The sequence below is a fragment of the Helianthus annuus genome, chromosome 3 (assembly GCF_002127325.2).
Source record: "Helianthus annuus cultivar XRQ/B chromosome 3, HanXRQr2.0-SUNRISE, whole genome shotgun sequence".
NCBI lineage: Eukaryota > Viridiplantae > Streptophyta > Magnoliopsida > Asterales > Asteraceae > Helianthus > Helianthus annuus.
The window spans coordinates 141,060,241-141,077,747 of NC_035435.2; the positions used below are offsets into that span (position 1 = coordinate 141,060,241).

The following is a 17,507-nucleotide window of genomic DNA, read 5'->3' on the forward strand; positions in this document are numbered from 1 at the left end:
CCGTGAAATCACCAAGATCTAAGTGTTCTTGGGTGATGTCATCATGGTGTTCTTGAAGGACATCATGCTTTGGCCTCATTCAACCATGAATAGCTTAGATCTGACCGATTTCCACATGAACAACTAGGATTTTGCAAGAATCTTAACATTTCATGGAAAGATTTCCAACTTTTCTTCAACATTTTACACTCAAACCTTAAAACCGATAGAAACGGAGCTCGAACCAACTAACTAATCATTCTAACGGTTAAAAGGTTCAAGATTCGGTTACTATCTACAAGGTTCACCGATTTCGGGTTAAACATCAAACTACCGTTCCGAACAGTTCACCGGCCGGACTTGGGTGATTCCTGTCCGAACCGGTGAGGCAAGTAAGGACCCACGTTTTATGGTTTAACTCGATGTCAGAATACCTTAAAATCATGTCAAATAATTAAACAGCCAAGTGTTAGACGAAAGGCCGACCAGGTCAGAATTGCTGGCCGAACGGCTAGGCTGTTCGAACGAACAGCCCAGCCGATCGAACATACCAGCCGATCGGCCGGGCCAGCCGATCGGCTAGCACATGGTTCCACCCTTTTCAAATCTCATGAAGTATGCTATTGACGAAGTGATGTGCGATTGAATACGCTACTCGATTGGTAAACATTACTCTTCGGATCATGAGATACTATGCTTCAACACTTAATCGATTTTGCAACTCGTTCGTAGTATGGAATGCCAACCGATCGAACAGGCTGTTCGATCGAGTGACATTCTGCTGAGAACCACTTCTGAAGTTCCTAACCGATCGGTTAAGCCGGCCGATCGAACAGACCGTTCGATCGATCGACCTAAAAGGTAAGAACACTTCAGTGTTCCCAAATACTACAACAAAAACTTCAAAAGTTCAAACCATCATACACAAACACATCAGAGGAAGAAACAATCCACTCGAATGGTCCAGCCGATCGAGCCTACCGGCCGATCGAACGGGATTATTCAAACGGACTTTCAAGCCGAACGAACAGCCCGTTCGATCGAACCTGCTGTTCGATCGACCAGGCTATTCGATCCATTTACACTTGTTTGCATTTCCGCGTTACTCATCGTTATGCTATCGAACTATTCAGGCTAACCCTACTCTTTCAGCACTCCCTTCAATCCATAACCAATCACTGTGAGTATACTCGAACCCTTTTTGCTTTAGCACTTTTGGGTGTTACATACGTTACTTATCAAAATCACAGTCGAACACACCATTCAAACTATTTGAACGCTAACCGATTGCATGTATTACGTGACTAAATGTATGCTTGTTGTTATGTTTACACGTGGAATGCTGCCTACCTGCCTTAGCAACGTAGTACTATAGTTTGGACTCAGCACCCGTTCACATGGGGGTTGTTAAGGACAATTACTTGCATGGATTACGGTGGCAATCATGTATTGCGAACTGTCTCGGACAGTCAACCCGCATTCGTTGGTATCGATAGGTCCATGTCGATAATTAACATGCATCATTTCCCTCTGTGTACGTGCTGGTTATGCGTAAACTATTCGAACTCTATATGCTATTATCAAACTTGTATGCTCACCTTTACATTTTATGTATTGACTTATTTTAACGTATGTGATAGGTATTTAGGATATCTGCTTGCTAGGGAAGTGAAGCTAGAATAAGTCTCTAGAGGCCCCCAACAAATAGCTGTCTGTCAAGAACAAGCTGCTAGTGTATAGTTGTTTGTAGATCTTGTCAGTCTGGGTCTTTAGGGGCATTGAACAACATTTATGTTTAATTTGAATCTGAGTTGTCGGAACAAGATTATTTGTTTGGATGTTATCTGTAATAACTTGTTATTTATTCGGGATACGGTATGGGACGTATCATTTTAAACTGAATTTGTATTAATAGTTGTTGTGGAAACTTCTGGACAATCTGTTTCGCTCAGTGCCGCGCCCCGATGATTCCGCCATTGGTTGGGGTGTGACAAATAACTCATTTAGGCAATCTCATCAATCATCCGGTAGGCACTATAATGATGCTACCATTTTAGACTCTCTCTCTCTCTCTCTCTATATATATATATATATATATATATTATGTTTATCCATGTCCACGCTATTATTAACATCAAGTTAACTTAGCTCCCAATTATCAAAGACACTTTATTCATTCATTAGACAAAATATACGGGTTTTCATCTATAAATGAAACCCTTTTCATCATGTTATTAGGCACTCCTACGGATACCTAATCAAATCAAGTTCTACTTACAACCGAGTAGACGCGCGATTCCACTTAGACATTTTAACAAACACCTAGTGGGCATAATTTTTACACATTTACAAACTAGTTCATAACTAGTTAATTCTATTAAGTTTAACATCATTTTCAAATTCATTATATCTAGCATGCAAAACAAGACCTAGATTCACTTCATGAAATTCAAACAACACCTATTTCATGATCAAAATTCTAGTGTTCTTCCTCGTTCTACAAAACCCATTTAACATCTAAGTGGGTGATTATGAAGTTCATAATTATGAACACCAACTCATAAATTTATTGACTAGGGTTCGTTCCTAAACATGGATTCCTCCTAGTTTCACCCAAACATCAATCATTCAAGCTTAATTTTCGATTTTCATAAGTTCATTATGAATCTCAACTTCACTAAACAAAAAAATTTAACATACCTTGTGATCCCATAAGCTTGGTGATCAAGAATTTGTGTTAATCCATACGATTTGGCCCTAATTCACCCTTCAATTTGTTGAATTTTGATGAACTAGGGTTACACCCCTTTCCTTCTTGCCAATTACGCGCACACACACACACACACTAAGTGTGTGTGTTGTGTTTTATTTATTTGTTTTAATAAAATAAGTTTCCCACTTGGCAATATTAGTCCCTATAATTTCAAGGATTTATAAATGAAGCTATAACTCATAATTTATCATTTAATTACCCACTACTAACTAGGTTAATTCTACCTAGTTAACTTAATGGGTTCGGGAAGTTAAAACCTGTTTTATTTTAAGTCCCGTTAACTCGGGCTTCTTATAGGCTTTGTTTTCCCAGAAGCTTTTATTCTCTTTTTATTTAATATTAGGTTTTTTTTTTAAATCCTAATATTTACCGGGTTAATTTTTTTTACCACTAATGGTATTTTACCCGTTCATTAATATTAACGTGGTTTGATTATCAAACCCATTTTTGGGGTGTTACATTGGCATGACAGGGATGGAGGATGGTAAATAAACACGCTCAACCTCCTTTGCAGCTATGGTGGTTTCATTATTTCACATACTCTGAGCCTAAGTGTGCGAGAATAAAGCGAGACAAAAGTTGTTGTTTCTTATGTAGAAACCGTATCGTTTGATTTCTATTAAAAACCTTAATGCCTCGATTTCTTATGAAAACCCTAATCGAGTGAAAGTGTCTGTGTTTCTTCTAATTTGGAACATGTAAGAGCCCTTTCATGAGTGAGGATTACTATATCTGTATTTTTATGATTTGGAACATGTTGTATTGGTTTTGTTTCATCTTTATGATAGAATCCCTGATTGATCTGTAAGTAAGTTGTTTGTTTGTGATTCATCTTGGCATGTGTTTATGACTCCTGACCGCTGCATTATCAAGTTTTTATATTGTGTTTCTAAAATTGCTAGGCTATTATATAACGCATGTGGATGGCACGGTTATTTGGAGACTTGCATCTTAAACGTGAGCTTTAAACTCATGGTCTCATTGCAAAATCGTTTCTTTTGTTTTGTATGTTGTACATACGTGATGTATTGCAAAATACATTTGTTTTCCATGTAAAGTTTATACAGTTTTCGTTAGATTTGGTTTCATTTTTAGTTAGAATGCATGTATTATTGTTCCATTTGTGGTTTCCAAGTCTTAGGAGTTAAGAATTGCTGAGAAGGGCGAAAAACATATCATAATTGGCAAAAACCTAGCACCAGAACGAGTTCAAGAGAGCGAGAGCTGAAACCACACATTTTCTGAGAAATATTGCCTGGCCGCGTCGCGAGATCAAAATGAGATACCTCCCCGCGCAACGTGAGGAGATGTGTTTGACTTGTGCTGACCAAAGCAGGCCCGCGTCGCGCGACCAAGTCTCATGTGCTCCCCGCGCGACGCGAGGAGCCTATTTTCACATTAACTTTCGTTTGCTGATGGGTTTGTGTTAGAAAATTTATATATAAACATCATTAACATATAAGAACCCATGTCTCAAAAGGATCCGCACCATCTGTAGCAGGATTTGTACCACCAACAGTAGGATCCGCAACCATAATATTGTTCTTGTTTTTGTATTTAGTAGTTAGTTATATTTTATCTTTTGTTATGCATGTACAAAATTATGCTATATATATATATATATATATCAAACTTATGTTGTATATATCAAAATATTGAAATGCTATAATGTTGAAACGATAATATTACAATGATATAATATTTAAACAACATAGTGTCAAGCCAGACGAGAGTAAAAAACGGTATAATATTTTAAATGATATAGTATTGAAACATTATAATATTCAATCCGCACCCGAGTTTATCAAACTCCGTTAATGGTTTAATATTTTAAACGATATAGTATTGAAATGGTAATATATTCGAACTGTACCCGACTCTTTCAAAAAAATTTATGGTATAATATTTTAAACGGTATAATATTCGAACCGCACCGGAGTTTATCAAACTCCTTTAATGGTGTAATATTTTGAACATGAGTAATTACAATTTTGTCCCGTGTGGTTGTTTCACTTTAACCCTATCAGTCCAAAAAGGAATCTTTCAACAGTTGAACCCCCAACGTCTTTTTTTCTTACCCTTTTGACCCCCATCACTAACCTCATCCATTTACTTGGTTAAAAACTAGTCATGTGCCTCTCACATGAGGGACATTTGTGTCAATTCACCAACCACTTATTAACCCTTAAATAAAATTCAATTAGTAAATAATTGTGGGACCCACCCACCAACTTCATCTTCAACCTCACATTTTCTTCCCAGCACCGCCGATAATAACGAGCTCGCCGAAAAAGTTAATCGGCAATTTGAACTTCAATATCTTGAATGATCATCGGCACACACAACGTGTAATGAATATATATATATATATATAAAAGAAATCAAACAGCAGTAGTTCAAGGCTAATATTGATAGAACAGGTGGAATAGAACGGGGGAAGGAAATTAAAGAATAGGGGATGGGAAATAGAAATTCATGCCCACATCATATATTTTTCTTAACTAAGGGGTGTTTGGGATTGCTTATTTTATTGACTTATTAGCTTATTGACTTTTTGAAAAGGTAAAAAGTGTTTGGATGAAACTATTTTGTGAGGGGAAAGTCAATAGGCCATTCCATTGTGACTTATTAACTTTTCCAAAAAGTTATAAGTTGTTTTGAGAAGCTAAGCGAAGCTGGACTAACTCACATACCAATTCTTCATATATTCTATATGATGCATGATTATTTTTTTGGAACCCACTGCTCAGGTAGCATTGAGGTCATACCCATTCAAGATTCGCGGTATTTTCTTGACTAGTTTTACCTTCTCGGTTGACCCGATTGACTTCATTGATCTGTGCTATTAGTTGGCCCTATTGGGCTCCCTTGAGGCTCGTTCATAACACAACGGAGGTGACAAAACGTCGAATCCATACCGACCAACGGAAGGAGCTCGAGTTCGTGCAGAGCTGACTTTAGGTTTATACCCCGTGCTAGATCATGATCAATCAAAGAAAATAACATCCCAAGAACTCTCGCTGGAACTTTTGATGAGTACCCAAGAACAAATAGGACAAAGTGGCTAAAGTTCTGCCGAAAATCCAGATACCAGCGAGCTCATTTCTCCGGTAACTTAGGCGTCGCCGGCTTGAAAGAGGTGGGATTGGGGGCGGTGATGCACGAGTGGTGATGATAGTTTGATTATGGCCAGCGAACTTGTTTTCTCTGGTGACTTGTGTAGCGTCACCTGAGAGAAGGTGGGGTTGGAGGTGGTTCTAGATGGAGAAGATATGTTGAGGTTGAATATGCATATGATATGGTGGGTGCTTAATTGAAGATGATGAAAACAGGATTGATGCGGATGCAGGAGTTTTTTTTTTATTTAAGGATTTATAAGGCCTAAGGGGGCCGTGCGTTATACCATCACGCGTGATACATTAACGCGTTATTTCCCACCGCCACCATAAACATCAACGCGTGATACATTAACGAAAACACGTTTCCGTGATTTTTTCAACGCGTGATGATATTATTTTGTGAGGGTAGTTGTTGGTTGGGGGGAAATTGTTGGGTGTGGTGGTGAGTGATGACCACCCCCACTAAAAAAAGGTTGTGAGTGATGGAAAAATGGTTGATGACATGGCGGAACTTGATTGGTGCTTGTGAGTGATAGAATTCTATCACTAATGACCACCCCCTCCCCTAAGTGAGTTTGGTGAACTGACACAAATGCCCCTCGGGGCACATGACTGTTTTTTAACCAAGTAAATGGATAGGGTTAGTGATGAGGGCCAAAGGTATTAGAAAAAAAAAACGTTAGGAACTCAGATGTTAAAAGATTTCTTTTCGGGCTGATAGGGTTAAAGTGAAACAACCACAGGGGCCAAAATCATAATTTACTCTTTAACAATTGAAATGGTATAATATTTGAAACAAAAATATTGAAATGGTAAAATGTTGAGAACGAATGTTGAAACGATAATATTGAAATAGTATAATATTGAGAATGGCAGAATGTTGAAACGATAATAGCGAAACGACATAATGTTCGAACCGGACGGGAGAAAAAACGGTATTATATTTTTAGCGATAACATATTGAAATGGTATAATATTCAAACCGTACCAAACAGATTTTTTGTGTAATATTTTAAGCGATATAATATTGAAACTTTATAATGTTCGAACCGGATGGGAGTTAAAAAAAGGTATTATATTTTAAATGATAAAATATTGAAATGGTATAATATTCGAACCGTACCGAACAAATTAACGGTGTAATATTTTAAACGATATAATATTGAAATGGTATAATGTTCGAACCGAACATTAGTTTATAATACCAAAACCCAAAATTCACTTATCTATAACACCAAAACCCCAAAATTCACTTATCTATAACACCAAAACCCCAAAACTCAACCATATTAATTCAGTTAAGTTACGACGCCGCGTACAACTCTCTACGTAGCGTTAGTCACTGATTTTGATTTTGATGCAACTATAGTTTGTATGAAACGTAACTAAACTTTAAAGTATGCAAGTAGTTGAAGTGGGTGTGTCTATAGTTCAAGCCTTATCAAAACCTACCTAGGTGTGTGTGTATTAAGTACAAACCCACCGCCTTTCTCGTGTACCAATATAGTAAAACCCCCCATCCACACTACACCACCACCTCACTCGAAAACGCTATGTATTATCAAAAGACCATGCTCATCGTCTTCGTCACTGTCTTTTTCATGTTTCTCACATCGGACTTGGTTCTTCAAGTTAAGCAAACTTCATTAAGTCATGGCCTACTCAATGCACTCTTTCCTCCCAACCTAGAGTAAGTTTCTACTTAATTACCTTTTCCGATGAAGTAAGTACTTATTAACAAGATATGATATGTTTGGATTTGTAACAGTTTCAAAATAAGCAGTAATGACGCAAGTGAAGGTGGAGACAAGGTCAAAGAAGCTGTGACTACGAGTCTTGAGAAAGGGAAGGCTGCCGTTGAAGAATCTGCCAAATCCGCTGCCGATGTAACCAAGGGAACTGCACAAAAGCTCAAGGACACCTTCTCTTCTTCTTCTGACCTCTGAAGAACTACTCCTTTTTTTTTTCTGTATGTATCTCTTCTAAAACAGCAAGCAAATAAAAACTACATTCATTTATTTTGTATTATTCCCCTGCAATCACAACAGACCATTAATTTTAAAAGCATCAAAGATGTAGAGTATCTAGGTTATGGTCTCATCGAAAATGTTGCATCCTTCCAAGATGAGAGTTAAGAACGTGGGGTATGGTGGGGCTTGGGTTGGGGGCATGAGTTGACACGTGGAGTTCGAGCCCTCTCACCGTCTAGTGACGTGTCCGTGGGGTATGGCGGGGCGTGGGTGCACCGCGTGGGTTGGCAGGTTATTAAAAAATATATATATATATAATTTAAAACCCAAGGCGAATAGGAGGCCGCCACATCAAACCCAAGCCCGCCCACGCCCGGCTTCAAACCCAAGCCCTAAGGGCCACGCCCCAACTCAAGCCCCAACCCAAGCCCCAAGGGGTGGTGGCTTGGGCGTTTTCCCCCAACCCAAGCCCCACATCCCACAGTTTAAATAGCAAAACTTGGATCCACCAACAATATTACGGGAACTGGGCGTCACGTGATGGCATCTCCACCACGCGTGGAACCATCACGCACACCGCCGCAGGTCATCTTCACAACGCATGGAACATATAACGTTTTGAGATTTTCACGCGTGAAGAAGATGATGCAATTCGGTTTTGTTTTGTTTTTTGTAATGATTTTGATAGTGTGTGGTGAGTGATGGACATTTCCATTAAAAACCATCACTAGTGATGGAATAATGCTCGATGACATGACGGAAATTGATTGAGTGAGTGGTGAGAGATGAGCACCCCTACCCCTACCCCTCTTAGTATCAAACCAAAAGTAATATTAATATCAACAAAAGCAGCAATTTAAACCAAACTAGTTAAATTTTCGCCCGCGCGTTGCGGCGGGGACCCAATAACTGCAAAACGCGTGTCAATAATGGCAAGCAGATACCGAATATCAAAACATAAATAAAAATGTCGTTAAAAGGATAGTCAATCCGTCCAAATAACCTAATATATAATAATAGGACCCCACACGTCCTACACGTTGGAAATTCGGTTGTTTCCAGTTCAGTTATTACGGTGCTAACACGTTAAAATATGGATGAGCTCGGTACCGGTAACAGCACCGAAAGTACTGATCCGAAAAATTATCAAAATTAGGTAGTAACGGCACCAAAAATGCTCGATACAATACGGTGTGGTATTTGAAGGTAAAAATCAATAAATATTGGTATCGTGCTAGACCGGTGTCGAACCGAAAGTAACAATTCTGAAAACGCCAAAAGGTGGGTACCAAATTGGTACCTAAAGTGATTATGTATAGTAAATTTGGTACCGATATGATACTGGTTTGATTACAAGATTTGATACGATTTGCTCATCAATAATCTAAATATCTAAGTTAATTTTACATGCTACAATTCATTCATTACGTAAAAAGACATAAAATAAAGCAAAATAAGTTGTTGTGTATATAAAACCTTATTCAAACGAAATACAGCTTACTTACTTACTGTGTGTATGAAAAGTAATCTAAACTATGCAATTACTTGCATTGCTACGTTTCTACATGATTTGATGAGCTCGGTAACCGGTAACGAAAATACCGTTACCGAAATCCCCAAAAGTAGGTACCGGTACCGAATATACCTGGTACAGTACGGCTTGATATGGTCGATACTGGTACGTCACCGGTATTTGAGGTTAAAACCTGATGAATACCGGTACTGAACGGATACCGAAAATACACTCAGTTTGGTAAATTTGATACCGAGGTACCCAATACTATTCATTCATTTCTATTTTCTCTTTTTAATATTTATTTATTATTCTCTTTTTAATATTTGTTTATTATTATTACTACTACTGTTCATTTACTTATGAAAAGTAATCTAAACTATTCAATTACTTGCATTGCTACGTTGCTACAGGATTTGATGAGCTCAGTACCAACCGGTAACGAAAATACCGTTACCGAAATCCCCAAAAGTGGGTACCGGTACCGAATATATCTGGTACAGTACGGCTTGATATGGTCGATACTGGTACGGCACTGGTATTTGAGGGTAAAACCCGATGAATACCGGTGCCGAACGGATACCGAAAATACATTCAGTTTGGTAAATTTGATACCGAGGTACCCAATACTATTCATTAATTTCTATTTTCTCTTTTTAATATTTATTTATTATTCTCTTTTTAATATTTGTTTATTATTATCTTGTGGTAAATTGGAAATTATTAAATAAATAAAGAGAGTAATAAGAATCTATATTAGATATTTGAACAGATTTGGCAACGATTAAAAAGTTTATATGAGAAAAATAACTTTTTTTTATGGATTTAGCAAAATTTGTCAAAACCCTCTATGGATAATTTTGACAGTTTACTTTAAATAAATAAAGGGGTAAATTACATTTTACATCTTTTAAATTTTCGCAAAATTTTAAATTTTAGGCGTTGTCATTTAACTAACAAAATTACAGCAGATGTCTTTTATGTTCTAATTTATTTAGAGGCGGTATGCTTTCTCCCTAAACTAATTTGTATACAAGCGGTATCTTTCTTCCTAAAAAGATTACAAAAATAAAGGACATTTGTAAAGAAATTAAAAATAAAGGGCACCCGTTGTATTTTCGTTAGTTAAAGCACAACGACTATAATTTTTCTAAAACTTAAAGAACGTAAAATGCAATTTACCCTAAATAAAATTTGAAAATTATATCCGGTCGCTTATTGTACAATACCGTAAAATCAAATAAGTTATGCAAATCTTTAGTTAATATAGTGGCTAAAAAAATTAAAAGAATAATAATAATAATAATAATAATAATGATAATAATAATAATAATAATAATAATAATAATAATAATAATAATAATAATAATGTTGATAATCAATAATTACTTTAGACACATATATTTGTCACAAATAATAAGATCAGTAACACTATATGTTATGCCATATGTTATGGGGAATTCATTTGGAAGAAAATTGGAGTCACGTAAACGTCACCTAGGTAACTATCGTAAAACTTTGAGCCACGCCCCTATGTTGTGGTTGCACTTCCCTAGCGCCTCCTCATGCAATGAACGCCACTGTATTTACGTTAACTAGTGGGTATCTACATGCGCTTCGCGACAGGCCGAACATTAAAGGGGCTCTGCTTTGCAAATCGAAACGTAACCACGCGTGTTGCGACTGAGACGTAAAACCGTGACAAAAATTAACGACATCAAAACGTTACCGAAGGCCACAACTTATCGAAGTTGTTCAATTATATATAATAAAATATGTATTTATTGTTATGACAGGGGCGGGTGGGGTTATGATGAGTTTCTTAGACTATCTCCAATTAATGCATCCTTAATAGTTAATACCCTTGCAAGCCCTTACAAACCTTTACCATTGGAGCAAGGGTGCCCTTTGAGGCCCTTACTCTTGGAGCCCTTAATTATGGATGGGTGTTTGTATTGGTTTTGGTGATAAGGTGGGCTCAAACTATAAGAAAAAAACTTTAATTTAAATATTGTGTGTAGTTGATATGTGATGAGGTGGAAATTTAGAAAAGTAAGGATATTTGTAGGGTTGAAGATAAAATGAAGGTTTTAAGAATTTGTAAGAATATGATGTGGCAGACGACGTGACAGCTAAGGATGCTTAAAGACGTCCGTACATAGCATTGAAGATAGTCTTATAGTCATCAATAACCAGAGATCATCACATAATTGATTACACCTAGGTCTTCCAATAGTTTAATCTTTTAAATTAACTATCTGTTTAAGAGTTAACCAGATAAAGTATTTACAATAATTAATAACACATCATTATTTAACAAATTTTTATTGTTATACAGTATAGACGTGTACAAAGTACCCAACAAACCATGTGCATGGCATCTTGCCTTGTCATCCTCCCAAACGACACCTGGCTTATAACTTGCACAAACTTCATTAACTTTGCTGGTCGATACATTTCAACCTTCGATGCACAAAACTTGTGCACGCAAAATGTCGGAACTACACTTAGTCATGTTCCCTTTCTTTGCATTTGGTCACATTAGTCCTTTTGTAGAGTTATCCAACAAGTTATCATCCTATCCCGGTATCAAGATTTCCTTCTTGGCTGCTTCAGCCAGTGTGAGCCGTATCGAAACCATGCTAAACCCTACCACCTCCAAAGTCATCCCATTAACTCTACCGCATGTCGATGGTCTTCCCCCGGGGATCGAAAACACCTCTGACACCTCACCAGCCACCCATGAACTTCTAAAAGTTGCATTAGACCTCATGCAACCTCATATAAAAACTTTACTTACTAACCTTAAACCAAGTTTCGTGTTCTTCGACTTTGCACAATCGTGGCTGCCAGAAATAGCGTCTGAGCTTGGGATAAAAACCATCCATTTCTCGGTTTTTACGGCGATTTGTCGCGCGATTGTGACCCGTTGGTTCAACCATGACACACTACCAACTATAGAGGAAATGAAAAAACCTCCGCCAGATGTTAAATGTAGGGCGGTAGCACCGTTATCTCTTTTATATGTACTTTTTTAGGTTCAGATGGTGTGCGAACCCCACCTTTCCCGCTTTAGAATTGTGGTAGCACCATTGTGTCGCTCATCTGCACCCCTAGCTCAGCCCACTTGTCCCAAATTCTAAATCTACCACAAAACAATTTTTTAAAACATTATTTTAATATTTTTAGTATAAGGTAGGGGTGCTCCACTCACCACACCCAATCATTGTTTATCACGTTCCAATCATTCTGTGTCACGTCATTAAGCTTGATTCCATTACTAGTAATAGGATTTTAGTAGGGATGTCCACCACTTTCCATCACTCACCACAATGATCCCCTCAACGGTAATTTTCAAAGATTTTCACGCGTGGTCACTACCACGCGTTGTCACAACCACGAGTGATGGAATTCAGTGGTGGCGGTGTTCCACTCGTGGTCACCCAACCACCACGTTCCATCACGTAGCGCCCCTACCCCTAAAAGTGGAATATTTTTAGTGTAAAAGTGGTTGTTTGAAAAACTGAGGTAGCGCTTTGGGAAAAATGGTGTTTTTTTAAGGATGTTTAGAATCTATGGTTTGTTGAGTTTTGAAATTCTTAAACGTTGTGGATGCTCTTAACTATTTTGGATAGTCCACTTATAAACAAATATGACATGGATTGGTCGAGAAAGGTTGATTTTGCATAAGGCCATGGGGTATGGGGCTTGGGTTGGGGTGTGGGTTGGCTGAAAACGTCCAAGCCACCACCCCGGGGGCTTGGGTTGGGCGTGGGTTTTGGGCGTGGCCCCCATTGGCGTGGGTTTGAAGTCGGGCGTGGGGCGGGCTAGTAAGTGACATGGCAGGCTCTCAATGGCCAAACCAAACTCATACCCCCCAACCCAAGCCCCCAACCCAAGCCCCACCATACCCCATGGGCGTGGGTTTGAGTGGTGGGAGGCTCCCATTCCACGTGTCAACCAATGCCCCAACCCAAGCCCCACCATACCCCATGGTCTAAGACTAGCAGTGGAATCACGCCCACCTTCACATGGGGTGATTCTATTGTTGTTGGATGGTTCCACGCATTTCAGGTTCATGCGCGTTAACACACACTCGCACTCAAGCCCTTAACACTCTATTATGCCCTTCGGGGCGGTGTTTGGCTCCCTAGAGATTCCCACCTGTTTCGGTCTTTATTTTTAGTAGATTCTCACACTAGTGTGGTTAAGGAAAACAAAGTTCGTTTTCAAGTTTCCGCTATGCGATAGATAAACGGATTACGTGGAAATGCTTAGAATCTCAAAACCATCTACGAATACTTTTGAAAACCCTAAATCTACAAGGAAAAGTGCAACCAAAGAAAGAGCGTTTACATAACTATAAAAAAAAAATTACTTCAATTTTCTCAAAGTAATGCGTTGAAGTTTGATCTATTCTTTATCCAAAGTCTTTTATCGAAAGATATCTGAGAGACTTGACATTTTCAAGAATTTTCTCCACCTTTGCCAATTCTCATTTTTAGTCTTAGCCTTTAAAAATTGACCTCTAAACCTCCTAACCCTTAGAAAAATTCCTAACTCTAATATTATTTTGAAATTTTAATTTGATGTTATAGTATGATAGTTTATTAACCTGTAGTGTTTCCAGCTCATCTGCAACTGCCTGGAACCATCACTTTGAAGACCTTTGAAGCTACAGATTTCATGTACATGTTCAAGAGCTTCCATGGCACACTAAGCGTATTCGATCGCTTAGTGAAATGCTTCAATGAATGTAATGCCATACTCATCAAGACATGCAGAGAAATGGAAGGACCGTACATCGATTACTTCAGCAACCAAGTTAAGAAGCCAGTTCTTCTAATCGGTCCAGTGGTTCCCGAGCCAAACTCCAGTGAATTAGACGAAACATGGGCCAACTGGTTGAGCCAGTTCCCAGCTAAATCGGTCATATACTGTTCTTTCGGAAGCGAGACTTTTCTGACCGACGATCAGATCACAGAACTAGCTTTAGGGTTGGAACTAACAGGACTTCCTTTCTTCCTGGTGGTCAACTTTCCAGCAAACCTTGACAGTTGTGCAGAACTGAATAGAACACTGCCTGAAGGGTTTGTAAAGAGAGTGAAGGATAAAGGGGTTGTACATTCAGGATGGATGCAACAACGACACATACTGGCACATGAAAGTGTGGGATGCTATGTGTTCCATGCCGGTTTTAGCTCGGTGATTGAAGGTCTGGTTAACGACTGTCAGCTGGTGATGCTGCCATTGAAGAATGACCAGTTTCTTAACTCTAGACTGGTTGCTTTGGAGTGGAAGGCTGGAGTGGAAGTGAATAGGAGAGATGAGGATGGGTATTTTGGGAAAGATGATGTGTTTGAAGCTGTGAAGAGTGTTATGATGGAGACTGAAAAAGAACCAGCAAAATCCATAAGAGGAAATCATAAGAAATGGAAAGAGTTTTTGCAGAATGATGAGATACATAACAAGTATGTTACAGATTTTGTTGAGAACTTGAAGGCTATGTGAGAACATGGTTAGACCTTTCTTTATCTCGAGTTATCTGATATGAAAAATTGGTGAAAGGTTTGTATTTATATAATTATTATCAACATGTTTTATGATGCCAGGTAGTAAAAGAATGTGTAGATTGCTTGTTTTCAATTCCTACGTCGGTTGTAGCATATCGTCTGTCGGTTGTCGCCTCCCACAGGCAGGAAAAGCGCACCGCGCCTAGGAAAGAGTTCTGATCTTGAGTACACCTTACTGTCAATAAGTTGAGTATTCTAAGGCCACAGGGGGCGGACGGTGATTTTTCCGTGATGGCCATATATAACGCGTGGAAAATCACAAATTCCCACCGCCACCTCCAAGTATAACTCGTGATAGTTCAACGGTTTCCGATTTCGTTGTTTTCTTCACGCCGTGATGGTTTTTTTGTGAGGGTAATTGTTGGGTGTGGTGGTGAGTGATGACCATTGCCACCAAAAAAGGTTGTGAGTGATGGAAAAATGGTTGATGACATGGCGAAACTTGATTGAGTGCTTTTGAGTGATAGAATTCTATCACTAGTGACCACCCCTACCCCCTAATTGACTGTTAACCAAATAAGGTGGTCTTTTCATTTGAACTTACTATAGTAATGTTATAAAAAACAAACTCAATATGTGTGTTTGTGTACAAATATTGAGGGATTGAGCCCTGTATAATATATAAAGATGAATATGTTGGCCCGAAATGGATCTTGATCTCTAGAACGAGCGTGAATAACAAACTTGAATAACAATAACTTGAATGTAATAACCGAATGTATGTACAATCGAATTGAGAGTAAGTGATTACAAATGAAACTATACAATCCTATTTATAGTTTTCTACGGGTACGAGTGAGAGTTGTGTCTCTTCGTGAATAGACACGTCTCTTGAATGTGTGGTTGTGATTAAACCTTGAAGAGGTATGTTGTTTCTTGTCTGTTCAATCCAACCGGTGCGTTTCTTCTTGTCTTTCCCTTGTGCCGATCGGAATAGGTGTGAGAGAAGGGACACACCTTTTCGGTAATGATGGTAGTTACCATCTTTATCTTTGACAACATTAGTCCTTGTAGTTCATAACCGCTATGTAATAATCTATTCTAACTATCTAACTAAGTGCGATGTTAAGAGATTAACCGGGTTTCATTCACCCCCCTAATCTCGAACATCCGTAAGTTGCTTCAAATCTTGAATTCCGAGCAGTTCCCTCATTGTAGCAAACTTGATTCTTGCTAGTGCCTTTGTCAGTATATCTGCCCGTTGTAGTTCTCCACTTATGTGTTCCACAGTGATATCTTCGTTCTCCACACATTCTCTTATGAAATAATAGCGTGTGTCAATGTGCTTGCTTCTTCCATGAAAGACTGGATTTCTCATGAGTGCTATTGCTGAAACATTATCTACTCCGAGTGTTATCTTCTCTTCCTTCCAGCCTGTAATCTCACTTAACAATCTTTTAAGCCATAGTGCTTGACATGCTGCTGCAGTGGCTGCCATGAATTCTGATTCACATGATGATAGTGCCACTGTCTGTTGCTTCTGTGTACACCAGGTTATAGGTGATTCTCCAAAGTAGAATACTAGACCAGTTGTTCCTTTTCCTTTGTCTGTATTAACTCCAAAACTACTATCACTATAACCTGTAATCTTACATCCTCCTTGCTTCTTGTAGATGATTCCATGCTCTTTAGTTCCTTTGATGTAACGTAGTATTTGCTTTACTGCTTTCAGGTGTTGTTCTTTTGGTTCTTGCATGAATCTACTAAGTAGACTGACTGGGTAACAGAGATCTGGCCTTGTATGCAATAAGTACCTGAGAGAACCTATCAGGCTTCTGTAATGTGTTGCATTTACTAGATCTCCTTCTTCAGTCTTTGTTAATTGAGTTCCTGGAGTCATGGGAGTTTTTGTGTCATTGCAGGATAACATATCGGCGTCTTTGAGTATCTTGTTGATATATCCTGTCTGCTTGATGCCTATCTCACCCCCTGTTTGAATTACTTCTATTCCCAGATAGTATGCTAGCAATCCTAGATCGCTCATGTCAAATTTGTTCTTCATCTGAGATTTGAAGATGTCTATCTCCTTTTTTGATGTTCCAGTGACTATCAAGTCATCAACATAGACTCCAACTATTAGTGTAGAAGCTTCACTTGTTCTTGTATAGATTGCGTTCTCTAGAGTGCACTTCTTGAAGTTAAGCGACTTTAGGGTTTGATCTAACTTCGTGTTCCAAGCTCTTGGTGCTTGTCTCAATCCATACAGTGCTTTTGATAGTCTGTAAACCTTTCCTTCATTTCCTGGCTTTACAAATCCTTCTGGTTGTGATACATAGACTTCCTCCTTGAGGTCTCCGTGTAAGAATGCAGATTTCACATCTAAATGATGTACCTCCCAACCTTGATATGCTGCCAAAGCCAACATTAGTCGAACTGTCTCCATACGTGCTACTGGTGCAAAGACCTCGTCAAAGTCTATTCCGTGTTGCTGAACATATCCTTTTGCAACCAGTCTTGCCTTGTGTCTGACAATGTTTCCGTTTGCATCTTTCTTAGTCTTGAATACCCATTTTAAACCTATTGCCTTGTGATCTCTTGGCAACTCTGTCAAACTCCAAGTGTTATTCTTGTTTATTGAGT

The 17,507-nt window shown here is 38.5% G+C and overlaps 2 protein-coding genes across 2 annotated transcripts; both read left to right on the forward strand.

Moving 5' to 3' along the window:
- Positions 1-7,369: 7,369 nt before the first annotated feature.
- On the forward strand, positions 7,370-7,889 carry LOC110928035. The gene is made up of 2 exons (XM_022171282.2): positions 7,370-7,561; positions 7,640-7,889. Exons 1-2 carry the CDS (start codon positions 7,425-7,427, stop codon positions 7,815-7,817), a joined length of 315 nt encoding a protein of 104 aa, XP_022026974.1. The 5' UTR covers positions 7,370-7,424; the 3' UTR covers positions 7,818-7,889.
- Positions 7,890-11,823: 3,934 nt separating this feature from the next.
- On the forward strand, positions 11,824-15,265 carry LOC110929816 (UDP-glycosyltransferase 79A2). The gene is made up of 2 exons (XM_022173005.2): positions 11,824-12,348; positions 13,985-15,265. The coding sequence occupies exons 1-2, from the start codon at positions 11,847-11,849 to the stop codon at positions 14,863-14,865; spliced, it is 1,383 nt and encodes a 460-aa protein (XP_022028697.2). The 5' UTR covers positions 11,824-11,846; the 3' UTR covers positions 14,866-15,265.
- Positions 15,266-17,507: the final 2,242 nt, after the last annotated feature.